Source organism: Aulostomus chinensis, chromosome 2 (genome assembly GCF_037954235.1).
Source record: "Aulostomus chinensis isolate RoL2024-O1b breed Wild chromosome 2, RoL_Achi_v1.0, whole genome shotgun sequence".
NCBI classification, from domain to species: Eukaryota; Metazoa; Chordata; class Actinopteri; order Syngnathiformes; family Aulostomidae; genus Aulostomus; species Aulostomus chinensis.
Window position 1 is genome coordinate 652,297 of NC_141321.1, and position 16,055 is coordinate 668,351.

Consider the following 16,055-nt stretch of genomic DNA (forward strand, 5'->3'; position numbering starts at 1 on the left):
GTTTCGTGTTCAGTATGATCCTGATGGCAAGCGCGTCGTGGACAAAAATACAACGGTATGTCGCAAGTGTCACACAATGATAAACTACAGTGATGGAAATACGCCGATATCGCTGCAATGCGAAAATAGTGGAACCAAACAAAAACAAGGAACTACAACAACAGACGTGCTACCCGTTCGTAATTTTAATAAACTACAAGTAAAAAGGCATAATTTTGTATCGAACCGTGACTCTAAAATTTTGAAACGAACCTTGAATTTTGTGTATTGTTGCACCCCAACTAGATACTGTATTATTTTTTATTAGTAACAGTTCTATTCCACCATATCATCAGTATCATTTTCATTTTGTCACTGCATCTTACCTACCTACTTATATATGTTGTGTTTTTTAAGTGTTTTTGTCCTATTCTTATTTTTAGGGCCTGAGCCAGAAGGTACTTCAGGCGAAGACCCTACTATGTCTGTTGTTTCTACTCTTCTACATTAGTATTTTATCCCATATTTGTTTCATTCCATTGTTTTTTTTTTGTATCTGTAGAGAGAGAGAGAATTTTCATTGTCCTCCGCTTATCCGGGTCCGGGTCACGGGGGCAGCATCCTCAGCAAGGAAACCCAGACTGTCCTCTCCCCAGCCACTTGCACCAGATCTTCCAGGGGAATCCTGAGGTGTTCCCAGGCCAGCTGAGAGATAAAATCCCTCCAGCGTGTCCTGGGTCGCCCCTGAGTCCTCCTCCCAGTTGGACATACCCAGAAAACTTCTGGAGTGAGGCGTCCAGGAGGCATCCTCACCAGATGCCCGAACCACCTCAACTGACTCCTCTCTACATGGAGCAGCAGCTGTACTCTAGTCTGTCCGAGCTTGTCACCCTATCTCTAAGGGAGAGCCCAGCCACTTTGCAGAGGAAACTCATTTTGGCCACTTTTATTATTACTATCTTGTTCTTTCAGTCATTACCTACAGCTCATGACCACAGGTGAGGGTTGGAACGTAGATTGACTGGTAAATTAAGAGCTTTGCCTTTTGGCTAAACTCTTAATTTACCACAACAGACTGGTTTATTTCCCAAGTCACTGCGGAGGCTGCTCCATCTTTCTGTCCGTCCTGTTCAGTAGCTGGGGCAAGCAGTATTAATGTTCCTGGTGCCTTGTTGTACTGAAGCAGTTTTACTCTGCAAAGGAGGAATCTAATATACTCCTATCGCCATCTGTGTTTCACTTTATTAGGAATGGTGTTGGTTCATTGATAAAGCTACCAGACTGAGGCTCAGGAGTGGATAGGAAGAGAGAACAGGGACAACAGGGACAGGATAGGGAAGCCTGGACCCACACACACACAGAAACAACAATAGCAAAAAAATAACAGAAAAAAAGAAAAGCATTGGTTGCAGGATTTCCAATGCAAATTTACCATTTTGTTTAATATAATTTAAAATAAATGTCTGAGTGTGTGATTATGTATCAGTTGTGCACCGCGTGTGTGTATCTGTATGTGTTTGTCTTGGATGCTGTGGGTAGCTGACTGTTGCTAATGTGGGGGACCAGAACATGCCCCCAGTCCAGCATAGCAGGCAGGTCAGGACCAAGCCACCAGGGCACCTAGCAACCCCCAGAACACAGGGAGCCCCAGGCTACCCCCCCCCCCCCCAAACACACACACACACACACACACCAAACAAATTATTAGAATAACTGGAAAAAATTCAAGGTTTCATCAGACATGTTTATTAATTCTCAATTGTACTTTATATCAGAATACCTGGCCTACACCTTAGTACAGTATAATACACACACTATCTATCTATATATGCACGCACACACACTCTGACTATGTGATATCCACCCATCACTGATCTTCTGGATTTAACTTTAGACATCAGCTCTTATTGCTTTGCTGTGCTGGCTGCCATCTGAGTCACTTGAGTCACCTTGGGGACAGAACACAATCCATCATAACTAACAATTCACATTATTCTGAATATGTTTCCAGTCCAACAGGATCCTTAAATGTATGAATTGACTGCTACCACCTGGCTGTCGATGGAATGGAACTGCCAGGTCCAGGTTGTGTTGTAGAGAAAAGGTCGGAGGTCAAAGCGGTTGTCATCAGGACTGTAACTTTCAGCATGGTAGGACGGTGTCACTGTTGTCATCTTGTGGCGGTTCACTGAGTACATCCTAAAAAAGTGCTTCACCTTCTGTGCCACCTTCAGGAAATGAAGAAATACACAGGTATTTCTGGCTAAAAATGGCAGCATGACAACTCACCACAAAATATCTTTTTTAAGTGTAGATGGTTCCATCCAATTTATATCAACATTGTGACAATCATGCAGTTTCTCAATAAGGATCCTGAATAGATCAGTGTTTCTAAGCCAATAACCTAGAAGTGCCCATGTCATGGTACTATAATGGAAGACATCCTTGAAGGGTCCCACAGACCCTACCTCTGCATTCCCACCTGTTGACTTTATAAGTTCCCTACCTACTTTAGCAAGGAGGATATTTGGCATTCTTTTGACTTAGACAAAAAAGGATGAATTGATTGATCTGTTAAAATTTTCCTGATAAAAACCCTACTGGTCTGAATTAGCATTGTCTGCACTCATTGTCATTTGCCAGATGTTGATGGTAACACTGTTACATGACTGGCTGCCTGTGATCAGGTCCTCATGTGCCAGCAATCTTTGTGCAAGTGCATATTAAAAGCATCTCAATAAGCTGATGCAACATTCTAAAATTATTCTGCTCTGACCGATGAAGAATCTGAATTTGATTTTTCTTGCTAATCTTCTTTTGCCATACAGCTGAGTCTGTATGACTGTTCACCTGACCATGCTTTTCTGTGCCTGACCTCGTTAGCCAGTCTGTCAAAGTCATGCTAATGTTAGCTCTGGTAGCCAAGTTCTAACCAGCTGTTGTCAGCCTGTTTTAAATCATCACTGATGAATAAAATTTCAGTTTAGAGTCCAAAAGCAACAGTCGGTCAATGTCGCAGCTCTGGACCAACCAGCAGTTAATATCAATAAGTAGTGTAACTAAAGTACCTCTGATCAGTGTACATTGGAATTTTGTTGTGAAATCTGAATGATACCAGTAATATGCTATTTTAAAATCACTGACAAACACGGACACACACACCTTGCGCAAATATACACTACTCTGCAATAATCTGGAAATACAACACTCAAAATCACTACTAGGAATAATAAAGGGATCACACCTTAAACACACAACCTATAATTCAGCTGTCTTCCCATTTAAGGAACTGAAACAAAAGTACAGATTCATCAAAAATCTCTCTTCCATCTTCACAACTCAAAGTAGTTCTACCACACAAAATCTTAAAACAAAATAACGTTAAATAAAATACAGACTCCCAATCTAACAACATCCTCCCCAAAAATCTCTGCAGCTACACAATGGCTCAATGACAGACAAACCAAAACTCAACTCATAAAAAAGATCCCCCACAGACCACACAGCAATCATTCTCAAAGACCTGTCCCTGTACTACTACAGACCACAACACAACACATGGTCATGCTTTTGAACCAGTCATGGTGTTATATAGATGAACTGTTTAACGCTATCCTTCTTTGCAATGTTGTTGGCCCTTGAATTGGTAACTGATTTTCTGAAAAGGAATTGAAGTAATTTGGTGCACCAAAACCTCCAGTGGTTTGTGATGACTGTAATATGGTTAGTTTCATTCTTGAATTTTTATTTTTCCAGTAAATCCTTTTTATTACAGAGTTCAGTGTGGTAATGAGATCTTGTGGATTTGAGGTAATATTGTCATTTTGGCGAGTACTTCCTCCTGTTAATGAGGCTAGTGAGTTTCACCATCACTCCGTGAGGTGACTTTGTTGTTCTGATAAGTGGGTAGACATGTACCTATTCAAGCTCTGACAGCTTGGCAGATTTGTTGAAAAGGCCTGAACATAAGTTTATCTTGAATTATAGTTCAGACTCCTGGGCTGGTGGAACGGGTCTATGTTATGCGGAGACTGACCTCTGAAGGAGAGAGAGCATCCTTCCACAAGTGAAGGAGTTTACAGAACATACTGAAGGGACCACATTTGGAGATCTTCCTCAGGCGTCCAATCACTGATAACTCTGAGTAGGTCAGGCCCATGTCTGCCTGGGGGAGAAAGATACAAGACAACACTAATACATCAGAGCATTACTAAGTACTGTTTAGTCTCCGTAGGTGTGTTACTACCTCGTCCGTTTGCGACACCTGTCCATCAGTCAGCGGCTCCAGTTCAGCTGTGGGTGAGGCTGCCAGGATGCTGCAGACAAATCACAACCATCCACATTGATTCTGCTGTGACATGTCAATAAACACCATAGCCTAAATTTCCAGTGGCTCCTTTGGAGACAGGATGTCCCAGTAAATAATGGATAACCAGGTGCTTCTTGATGTGTGTGTGCTCTAACCCTCTAAGAGTGAGCAGCTGGAACTCCTCCACACAGTAGCACAGGAAGCTCTTCAGGTCTGTCTTGCTTATGCCTCCAATCGGGTTGATGTCAGCACTGGAGCAGTCGTACTTGGTGAAATACCCCGTCAGGCTGAGCAGGACAAGAGCAAAAGTTGTTATCCTCTAATGTTGTCTGAACTACAAACATTTGGATTTTGCAGTTGTTCTGCTTTAGCCATGAGGTCCAGAGTTTCAAGGGACTTTGCCATTTCCGTTCCAGGAAAGTGACGCTTTGAATTCAATATATGAATTTAGTTCTAATACTTTGACTGAACTGTGTAAAAAAAAAAACCTCCTGATAAAAAAAAGGCTTGAAATAGGAGCAAGACTTCATGAATAGGGCAGCAAAGTGGTGCAGTGGTCTGCACTGTCGTCTCACTGTGTAGAGTCTGCATGTTCTCCCTGTGCCTGCGTGGGTTCTCTCCAGGTACTCTGGCTTCCTCCCACAGTCCAAAGACATGCAACTGAGGACTAGGCTGATTGGATACAGTAAACTGACCGTAGGCGTGGCTGTGAGTGTGAATGGTTGTTTGTCTCTATGTGTTGGCCCTGCGATGGACTGGCACCTGTCCAGGGTGCACCCCACCTCACGCCCAAAGGCTGCTGGGATCCAGCCCCCCTGCAACCCTTAACAGGATAAGCAGTAGAAAATGGATGGATGGACTTCATGAATACCTCTCATCTACATTGGCTGAGCCCAGCACGAGCAGGCCACCTGGCTTTCCCCTGGCCCACAGGCTCAGCTGGGCAAACAAGTAGGCCAGGACCATCCTGACTCGAGCCTGAACACACACACACACACACACACACACACACACACACACACACACTAAAAGTTGTGTGAAGAGTCATCAGGAGTAGAAAGATAAAAGGGCAGAGCAGCCATGCTAATGAGACATATATAACAGTAAACAGGGTGGCTTGTGTCACCTGAATATTCTGCAGAGCTAGGTTTTCCCTGTGACTTCCTCCATTGGCACGAAACTGAGGAAACCTCCCAGTAACCCATGAGAAGATACCCAGAATGCCTTTCACTGCCATATCAATGTTGATGCTCAGATGTGTGCTGCAAACCCAGACATACATGGAAAACATGTTCAAAACATAACTAATCGCAATAACAAAATGATGAATTATCAAACTGAGGGTCATAATGACATCAGAAGAACTTGAGGCATGCATATGGAGTCACAGAGAATGACAGTTAACTGTGGAAGCCAATGTGTTGCCATAAAGAGAGAAAAAAGTAGGTCGTAAGTTATATTAATTTAGCGAATTTGAGGCAATAAGAGATAACATGTTTGAAAACATAAAATCAGTTTTTTCTTTCTTTGACCACTTAGAGATCTGAAGTTAAAGGACCACACAAGGGTTTTTTTTTTAGAAATCCTCTTTTATTTATCAGACTAGCAGACAGAGACCTTTTTGCTGCATTACATTGCTCCAGACCTACACCAGACAGCTAACTGCTAATTAAATAAGCTGCACTGAATACTAGCAGTGGGGCAAGATAGCACCTGCTCAGGAAAGTAGTTCTGGAAAAGTATCTGACTGTAAAACAACAGTATCTCATAATTTTAAAACATCTTTTATTACAGTAACTGTCAAGTACAGCTCAATTAGTGTAGACGTTGTGCATTTTGCAGCTAAGCTAACTAGCAGTCAGCCAACTGATAGGAGTCAGATATGGACACAGAGGACAGACAGACAGAAGGAAAAAAAGCTGCAGCTGGCAGGCCATGAAACTGGAGTTGTTTCTCTGGAGATGACAATTGGAGTCACAGTAACTTTTCCGATCAGCACAGTAGGTTCCACAGTCCTGGATGAAATGTTCACCTACCTCCCAATCTGATTGGCCAGGTCTTTGGCGCGGTTGCTCGTGTCCTCTGATGAGTTTTCACTGGCCATGTAGCAGGTAGTAAAGATGCGACCGCAGAGCTCTCTGGGCTGCTGAGGACAAAATGAGTCATCCCCCACCACTCTGCAGATGTCATCCACAACCTGTTTATCTGAGGAGGTGAAAGGAAGGAGTAGAGGTGCCACAGGTGAGCAACACATGAGCCACAGGGCTTCCGTTCTTTCTTTGAACAGCTGCAATCACATCTTCATGACTTAATGAATAAAAAGGCTGGTAAAGATCAAACTTGAATATTCAGATATGAAAGAGACTTTGTAAGTTACATAATAATGTCACAATTATTACCCCAACCATGTTTTACTCAGTGCACGTGTGAAGATATTCTTATAGGTAACAGCAGTTTATAAAGAGGATCATTAATCTTCTTCCTTCATTTTGGACCTTTAAATAACTGCTGACTGCTCATCTGAAAACAAGTGCTACAATTTAAAAAGGTTAACAAAGACGACATGCTAGTTAGATTCTCTTTCCATGGCTCCAATAAGTAACTAGTCCATTGGGGGAGTAAGCCACTGGAAGGAGAGGAAAGGCTACTCACTGCCGTTGTTGACAGCCTGACAGAGCAGCACACACATGGAGTAGACAATGCAGGCAGTGGAGGAGCTGTCCACACCTCCGCTCAGAGGCAACAGAAAACCGGCCTGAACACACACAGTAACACACTTTATGGCAGTAGAATTCAGTGTCACCATACCTATTTGCTCCCACATCCACCCATTTATTGCACACCTGTCCACTCCTCCTCAGGTAGTCCCAGAGCCAGCAGGCAGGCCCTAGACTGAACAACACAGATGTGAGACATTGTGCAGTGTCTGACGAGGGCTTTCCTGAGAATCCCAGCTTGTGTACCTGATCTCCTCCTCTGGTGAATGAAAGTGCCATTTGATTGGTTGATGGGTGGGGAGGTAGATATCATCACTGCTGGATAAAAAGAAGTCAACTTTGACCCTGTGGCAAGGAGTAAACTTGCTTTCCTGGAACAGACAAGCAGAGTACGAGATACGAGCTGATGAGGCATACATGCAAGCCAAACAAACATTAGTGACAACTGTCATGACACACTCGGACCTACAAGAATACTCCACGAAGATTTGCTTTCCTCGGGATGATGTCAAAATCTTCAGAGTTTTCTTTTGGCCATTTGGAGGCAGCACAACAAGCTGCAACCATAGACTGTATAAAGAAGACAAATTTTCCTGGTTTTAAGCCCCTTCAATGCTTAAACCCTGTATTGTTTCTTAATGGCCAGCAGGGGATGACTACAGTCAGGCTGTGCAGAAATCTATGAGGAAAGTAGTCTCTCTTCCTCCCTACTGGCTTCAATAAATATGTTTCTAATGAGTTGATGGTCTCAATCACTAGTTCTAAGACTTCCTAATTGCAGCAGGATGTTCATAAATTATTGTCCAATTTCGAGTCAAATGACTGTAATTTTTATACAGTCCTCACTTGATGGCAAAACCATGCTGAAACTGTCTCCTACCGACAAAGTTTCAAGAGCGTTTGTCAGAGCAGGTAAACACAAAGTACAGACCCACAGTACTAGAGCATCACTCCTAATTCTCCTGTCAATCAATACTGTAGCCATTATGGTGAAGGTCATCTCACCATGTGTGGCTGACAGACTTCTCCTCTGTAGCTCCGCACATCCTCAAGGTCAAGAGTGGCTGTGATCACCTCCTACACACACACACACACACACACACACCTGAACATGACACTAACATTGCAGAATACACCATCATAAACCCCACCCGCTCCCTACATGTTAGTCAAAGGTGATGATGGTCACAATGATGAACAGTGGTATTAGAACTCTGTATTTATGGATGATCCATTTATGTTCCTCATAGTGGTGGTGAAGGAGTCAAGTTTGTTGCTTGTGTGATACACGCCGCTCTTCTCTCCATGTTGGTGATTGTCACCTCGTGCTGCCTCTGCCCCTTTAAAGCGGACAAGCTCAACCGCAGGTGAAACATGGCTACCTTCCATTAAGGTCCCACTTATTCTGACAGTTGCTGTCTGTGTATGTCAACCCAGGAACATCTCGTGTCCATACATACCACTTCATCAAGGGAGAACTGTGCTCCCTGCGCCACAATGTCCCCATTGATAGCCACCATGGCGCAGCCGTCGTAATAGAGCCGGTCTCCATCACAGCCCCTCTGATTAGCATACAGGTAGATACCTCCACTCTGAAAGAACACCGAAAACTATTGACTACTCAGCAGGAACATTCCCAATAACTCAATGTTATCACTAGAAATGCATGCTGCCCTCTAGTGTTCCCTGTGTGTACTCCAACCTGGCTCAGATCCAGAAACTTCACATTGGTGCCAAACAGCAGCTACAAAAACCTATCACCACCAATAATTTAGTTTCTATAGATCATGAGACATACAGACAAAAACACAGGCAGACATCAACAAACTGGTAAAAATAAGAAGCTCAGCTAACCTGGGAGGAAGAAGAAGTTAAACAGTATGATTTTCTTTGGGAGACAGGAACTCAGTGCTCATCTACATGAATACACTCTTTGTGTCTCTTCTGACAAAAATCTGTGGTATAAATTTATGATACAATTACTGGCTCAAGCTGAATGCAAAATAAGACACACACATGCCTTCATGGGAGGTGGACTCAAAGAGTGATCACATGGAGAGAGACAGTCCGTGCACAAATTCCCATTAAAAGATTTTGTTCTGCAGTGTTGTTTTGAGGCATAGTGCTCTTCCTCCAACTTGCAAATTGACTAGTGAGAGGCCAGCTTAAAAAAAATCCATCAGTACACAAGTACAAACACATGTACAGTATGTCACACACTTCCTAGTGTGGGTTGCATTACTTGAAGGTAGAGTAGCCGTCTACCAACCGAGAGGTAGCTGGTTACCTCACTTACCCCCGCTGCCATGTTGAAGTGAGCAAGATACTGAACCTCTAATTGCTTCTGATGAGTGCATGGCAGCCTCTGCCATCAGTGTGTGTGAGAATGGGAGAATGTGTATATAGTGCCGCTAAGGTAGAAAGGCGCGACATAAAAATGAGTCCATTTACCATCCATCACTGGAACCCTGAGATTAACCAACTGACTCTCCAGTGACCATTTCTGGCTTAAGCATACGCTTGCAGAGAGCACTGAAGTCGTCGTCCTCCTCCTCTGCTTCATCCAGTGGGTCCGGGTCTCAGCAAGTAAGCCCAGACTGCCCTCTCCCCAGCCACTTCAACCAGCTCTTCCGGGAGGATCCCGAGGCGTTCCCAGGCCATCTGAGAGATATAATCCCTCCATCGTGTCCTGGGTCGGCCTCGAGGCCTCCTCCCGGTTGGACATGCCTGGAAAACCTCCTGAGGGAGGCGTCCAGGAGGCATCCTCACCAGATGCCCGAACCACCTCAACTGACTCCTCTACCTGGAGGAGCAGCGGCTCTACTCTGAGTCCCTCCCGAATGACTGAGCTTCTCACCCTATCTCTAAGGGAGAGCCCAGCCTCCCTGAGGAGGAAACTCATTTCGGCTTGCAGAGAGCACTGAAGTCATAGTCTTCAAATCTTTACCTTGGTGGTGGCCGACTTGATCAGCTCAACTCTTTGGCCTGCTTTGCGGAGCTCATGGTGACTGGCAGAGGAGTTGGTGAAGATTTCAACCCCGTCCAGTCCCATCCGAGTGTGAGGGCTGAACGGGAAGAGTCAACATGCAGTCAGCCCCAGTTATAGCTTCTATGACAAGCACCATCCTTGGGTGCTTTACCTTCTGGGACTCCAGAGCTCTGCACAGATCTCCGAGCCAATACAAGTGTCCTTAGTTGAGAGCACACAGTCACCAAACGGGACAGTTTCCTGACAAAGACACAGCAAGGCCAGGATAAAGGCACTGCAGCTTAAAGTCACAGCCAAACACAGGTCATGACATACCTGCCCTGTTACCTGCTGGATCATTCTGGGCAGGAAATATTCCTCCACCCTCCTTGAGGAAGAAAAGAGACAAGTACTATTACTACCATCCAGTCCCAGTGGTGAAAAGATGCCATCTAGACTCCCACAACTCTTGCTGGGAAACACTTCATTACTATTATACTTACCTGATGCACGAGTCTTTTTTATGTAATGATGCCACAGTAATGCTTCTCAACCACTCTTATTATTATTATGAGATACATAAGATGCAAATCAATAGCATCATTAATGCCAGAGCCAGAAGAGAGATGCTGCTGGACCAAACTAGAAAAAAATCTTCATGTCAGTAAGTTTCAAACACAGAGGAATGCTGCTGACCTCGTCCATCAGAGGGAATCTCCCCCTATATATCATTCTAACCAGAAAAAGAAGTAGAAGTTAAAGACAACCGCTGAATTGGTTACTGGCCTCACTTGTGCATGAAGCCAAAATGAGCTAAAACATTTATAATTGAGTACAAAATGAAAGGAAAGGCTTTTGATCATGTGTTCTAACACATGTCCCAATGTGATGGCAAGCATTCAACACACTGCTGGAGTCTCTGACTAGACAGTTCAGCTCAGTATTGGGGTGGTAAACATACTGTACATGCATGTGTGTTGTCTCACACTCTATTAAATACTACTGCATCAAGAACCCACCTGGATTCTTGCCATGGTGAGAACCAGCGCATTTCTCTGTAGATGCCATGGTTGGCCATCAGCATCTTCGGTCTGATCAGCAGGATCTTCCTATAAAGTAGAGGAGAATGAGAAATAGTATGCATTCTACCAGGAAACATGTTCACTCTTTCTTCAGTGTTTACTGCTTTTGAGGGTAATGGTGCCTGAGATGTGCAAGGGTGGTCAGCACTCACACTCTGACTGCTACTGCACTAGCTGCAGTGCCAATATCTAACATAGGAGAAATCCGCAAAACCTTTCTGCACTCCAGAAATGCCGTCTTCACCTTCCCTCCATTACTTGAACTGTCCGTCCGCAGTCGATTTTTACTTAATTTCTCCACGGGGATCAATGAAGTATTCTGCTTCTGAATGAGACAGAATTCATCAGTTCATTGATAAAAACCTCAGATATTTAGGTCCTAGCCCTGAATGAGACATGGATCTGCTCAGAGAATACATCTACACCAGCTGCACTCTCTGTGTCTGCTACACTGAGTCTGCGGGACGAGGAGGTGGTATGGGCATGTTCATTTCAGACAGTTGGATTTACACCAAACTCTGTCCATTGAGCAACAACACAGCACTTGAATATCATGCTTTAAAAATTACTGCACCTACCAAAGCATATATTCTGGTTGTGTACCGCCCACGAGGGGTGAATCTGGATTATTTTGTCTCAGAAATGGACATGTTACTCCCTGCCATCCTTGATGATGACACACCACTGATTGTCATGGGCAACATGAACATTCACATTGACAAGACACAGTCGAATGACTTTCTGGTGGTCCTTTCCTCTTTTGACCTCAAACTGTCTCCTTCTCCTCCCACTCACAAAGCTGGCAAAGTCTTTGACTTGGTACTGACTTATAACTGCTCCACAGCAGAGGTGACAGTTACACGACTGCACCTTTCTGACCATTTCTGAGTACAATTCACTTTTCCGCAAATGCAGGCATCCCCATATGGTTTCCTTCTGCAGAAACCTGAAGTCCTACAGAGTAACAAAACTGTGGGACGAGGTGTGCACTACCATGCCTGACCACACACATTTCTCTTTACTGTCTATTCACAAGGCTACAAAAACACTGTTCTTCTCTGGATAAACTCTGCCCCCTGGTGTCTAAACCAGCCAAGAAAAAAATCCACCAAGTCCATGGCTATCTGAAGTTCTGAGAGAATAAAGAGCAGGCCTCAGGGCAGCAGAAAGAACGTGGCGTCGATCCCAAGAAGCCACTGATTTATCCTCCTACTAACAAAAGCTTGCATCCTTCACTTCCTACCCACAGTCTGCGAAGCAAGCGTTTTATCAGAGCAAGATCTGTGCTGCTTCTGATGCAAGAAAACTGTTCATGGCATTTAACTCCTTACTCTCTCCTCCAGCCTCTGACCTTGACCAGCTCAGTCTGCTCCAACCTGCAACTGCTACTGTACCTCACTCTGCTCTTTTGCTCTTCGGAGTTAGAATGAGGTCTCCAGACTTCTCCTCAACTCAAAACCACAAACTGTCCTCTCGATCCAATACCTAATAACATCATGCAGACCATCTTGCTCACAATCAAACCTGCAGTCACAAACATTGTCAATTCCTCTCCGGAAACTAATGTCTTCCCCCACTGGTTTTAAGCAAGCTCAGGTTACCCCTCTGCTCAAAAAGCCCAATCTCAACTCAGTCCAGGGTGGAAATTATAGGCCGGTCTCTCTTCTGCCATTCCTGTCCAAAATACTTGAGGGTGCAGTCTTCAACCAAGTTTCTGAGCATCTGCAGAAGAACAACCGGATCTGACTCTTATCAATCTGGCTTTAGGTGTGAGCCCCAGCGTCTGCCTCTCTGAGGGCCTCTTACCCTCTGTAACCTTCAGTTGAATAACTCTGAGGCACTCAGAAGAGTGAAAGTTAAAAAGCTGTTATTCAAACATGGCTTTTTAAGTTAAAAACATGTGTTTCAGCCACAAGAGGACTTCATCAGGACAAAATGAAAATACAAAATGGTTGCAACATTGGGCTGTTCATATGTAGACAGTCACATGATCGGTGTGGGAAGGTAAGTCACATGACCAGCATCAATAAACAGCCTCCAAAAAGTAATATAAGCAAATACCTTCATCACATTTGGCAGGATTAACAATAGTGCCAATATAAATGATCCTGAAGACTTCTAGTGTCAAGCTCGATTGTTACTCACAAACAAACTTTCCAAACAGTGACAAGAGTGGCTCCTGCCTAACACAAATCCCTTATCCAGGTCTACATGCCCTCTCACCTGCTACGCTCAACCTATGAGAGACTGCTGGTGCTCCCAGCCCAGCATGGCACTAAATGTCTAGCTAGACTCTTCTCCCCTGTTGTTCTGAAATGGTAGGATGTACTAACCAACTCCATACAATCTGCAGAGTCCCTTTCCACCTCCCTTTCTCCTCCTTGTCCTCAGGGGTAGTATGAGTCAGGTGAGTACTTGGCACTGACATTGTTGAAAGATATTGTTGATGTTGAATTATTGGTTGTAGTTAGTTATGGTTGTAAACCAAACCAACAAAAAACTGAAAACAAACTAACAAAAAAACTGGCACTGATTCTGCCACGAGACAGCAACATCCGTGGCCAATCAAATTTGAAGCACTTTGTTGTACGTCCCTCCAGTCTAAATTCTTGCTTTCTTGCTGTTGTACATCACTTTGGACAAAAGCGTCTATCAAATGAAAATGTTGAATTGTCCATATCTGCATCTTTTAAAAAAAAAAACCTGATATTTTTATCTACTTTTCAGATGGTTGCATTAGATGTTGCTCCTTTTAAAATTTACTTGATGGCTTTTTTGCAATTTAATGCAATATTTTTCACTTTGTGTGTGTATATGTGTGTGCTTGCATAGATAAATATTATCATCATTATCCTTCTGTCCTCTAACTACTAGGTATAACAAGGTAAAACCAGGAAAGACACAGATGTGTGTTGTGCGTGACTGACCTGTTGAGGAACAGAACCCGGCAGTTGTAGCGTACATCATGATGCATGATGGGCCTGAGGAGAACACAGGTCACAAACAAAGGAAGTCCTGCTCTGTATCAGAGAACATCTATTGAGTCATGAGAAATCAGATTCTTTTTAGTAGACTAAAGCTAAATAGGAATTGTGTGTGTGTGTGTCTGATTTAGGGATGTGTACAATGATTTATGAGTAGTTTAAAATGTGTGTACACTTAATAACCCTGATATAAATTAATCGGGTCACATTTGTGTTCATGTCAAATGGATCACAAACACCCGCTGTTTCATGTGTCAGTTTTTCAAGGTGGGGGAGATGTTTTTCCACATAGAATAATATCAGGAGACACCAACTAAAGACTGCGTATCGAAGCCTTAAAAGGTTTATAGAAGCCTTCAAATCTTTATAGAAGTATGATACTGCTACTCTGCTTCTCCTGTGAGGAATACAGACAACAACATGGAGGAACCAGTGACCTTCGACCTGGATGAGCTTCAGATGTTTCCGCTCTTTAAGTGAGGGGTCAGGTTAACCCTTGCCTTGTGCAGGTTTAACTGACAACTGTGTGTTAGAAGGAGATACCAACATTCCAACGTCACAGATGATGTCCTGGGTGATGGGAGATTCCAGAAGCTTCTGCAGGACTTCAAAGCTGTGCAGCAAAGTGTCAGACTCATAGAAGTGGTCTGCACAGCCATAGCCACTAAAGCAGAGCAGAGGGTGACTGAGTCAGAGGAGAAGTGCACTTCCTGAACATGCGCTATTTTCATCATACCAGATCTCCAGCTCGGGGCCCAGCCTGTACTTTGCTCCATGAGTCTTAGCAGTCTCAATGCCTGCAGGGACAGAGAAGACAGCTCCTTCACTCCACCTCCCTCTGTAACCCCCCCCCCCACACACACACACACACACACACACACACACACACACACACACACACACACACACACTCTTGACCTTTACTGTCTCTGGAAAATCCACCACGGAGCAGACCTCATTTACATAATTGTGTCAGATACAGCAACAATACTAATAAAAATGTTCTGAAGATAAATTGACGACATCACACTCAATGCCCGACCATACTCATAACAACAGAAAGTCTCCTCACAACCAGTTGTTCTCAGATCTGCGGAACCACCGGCTGAGTTCAAGAAGCGATTGTTCCTTGATGCGAATTGGCTTTTTGTGTTATGATATATGCCGTACGTGTTAATGTGTATCTTTGAGGTAAACTAATGTTTGTTAGGCTGAGTTAGTGACTGAGTAGCCCGAAGCATGGTGATAGTCACAGGTGCAGTGGTAGTAGTAGAGTGACTTAGCCTACTCCTCAGTATTCTGTCCAGGTTGCCGTCGAAGTCCAGAGCCCATTGATTCAATGAGCAAGTGGCGACAGTCACTTTCCGCCCCATCTTGCTCAGTCACACACACACACACACGAACACACACTAAACAAATAACAAAGGCTTCAGAGTGTTAAAATTGTGTATCCGGTTGTTCTTCTATTGAACGTATTAGCGGATCTTAAATAAGCTCAAAGGTAAATTTGCGACACCTACTGGACTGGAGTATGAAGCACAAAACATCATCATCATCATCCATCGTCGTCTTCTGCTAATTCCTTACTAGTGAGGGTCGCGGAGGGGGGCTGGAGCCTATTCCCAGCATCTACGGGCGAGAGGCGGGGTTCACCCTGGACAGATCACAGGGCCAACATACAGAGACGAACAACCATTCACACTCACATTCATACCTACGGTAGTATCAATCAGCCTAGTCCCCAAATTGATGTCTTTGGACTGTGGGAGGAAGCCGGAGTACCAGAGAGAACCCACACAGGTACGGGGGGAACATGGAGACTCCTAACAGAAAGATCACGCGCCCAAGCCGGGACTCGAACCCCTAACCTTCTTGCTCTGAGGCCACAGTGCTAACCACCGCACCACCGTGCAGCCATCATCATCATCATCATCATCATCATCATCATCATCATCATCATCATCATCATCATCATCATCATCATCATCATCATCATCATCATCATCATCATCATCA

General features: G+C 44.1%; 1 protein-coding gene across 1 annotated transcript; it reads right to left on the reverse strand.

Moving 5' to 3' along the window:
• Positions 1–1,710: 1,710 nt before the first annotated feature.
• On the reverse strand, positions 1,711–15,505 carry nadsyn1 (NAD synthetase 1). Its single transcript, XM_086221839.1, has 21 exons — positions 15,328–15,505; positions 14,776–14,836; positions 14,587–14,703; positions 13,983–14,036; positions 10,993–11,082; positions 10,310–10,361; positions 10,146–10,234; positions 9,953–10,070; positions 8,466–8,597; positions 8,011–8,082; positions 7,252–7,376; positions 7,132–7,180; positions 6,941–7,043; positions 6,325–6,493; positions 5,415–5,550; positions 5,160–5,266; positions 4,444–4,575; positions 4,226–4,295; positions 4,016–4,144; positions 2,031–2,207; positions 1,711–1,928 (listed from the first exon to the last, which is right to left on the reverse strand). The coding sequence occupies exons 1-21, from the start codon at positions 15,410–15,412 to the stop codon at positions 1,884–1,886; spliced, it is 2,112 nt and encodes a 703-aa protein (XP_086077965.1). The 5' UTR covers positions 15,413–15,505; the 3' UTR covers positions 1,711–1,883.
• Between the last annotated feature and the right edge of the window lie 550 nt (positions 15,506–16,055).

Bases quoted from the DNA above. Each gene is read 5' to 3' on its own strand.
- nadsyn1 (XM_086221839.1), bottom strand. From the start codon at position 15,412: ATGGGGCGGAAAGTGACTGTCGCCACTTGCTCATTGAATCAATGGGCT. The intron at 7,044-7,131 runs GTGTGCAATAAA...GTGTGTGTTCAG, and splicing joins ACCTGAGGAGGAGTGGACAG to GCCGGTTTTCTGTTGCCTCT. The intron at 6,494-6,940 runs GTGAGTAGCCTT...TCACCTCCTCAG, and splicing joins TCAGGCTGTCAACAACGGCA to ATAAACAGGTTGTGGATGAC.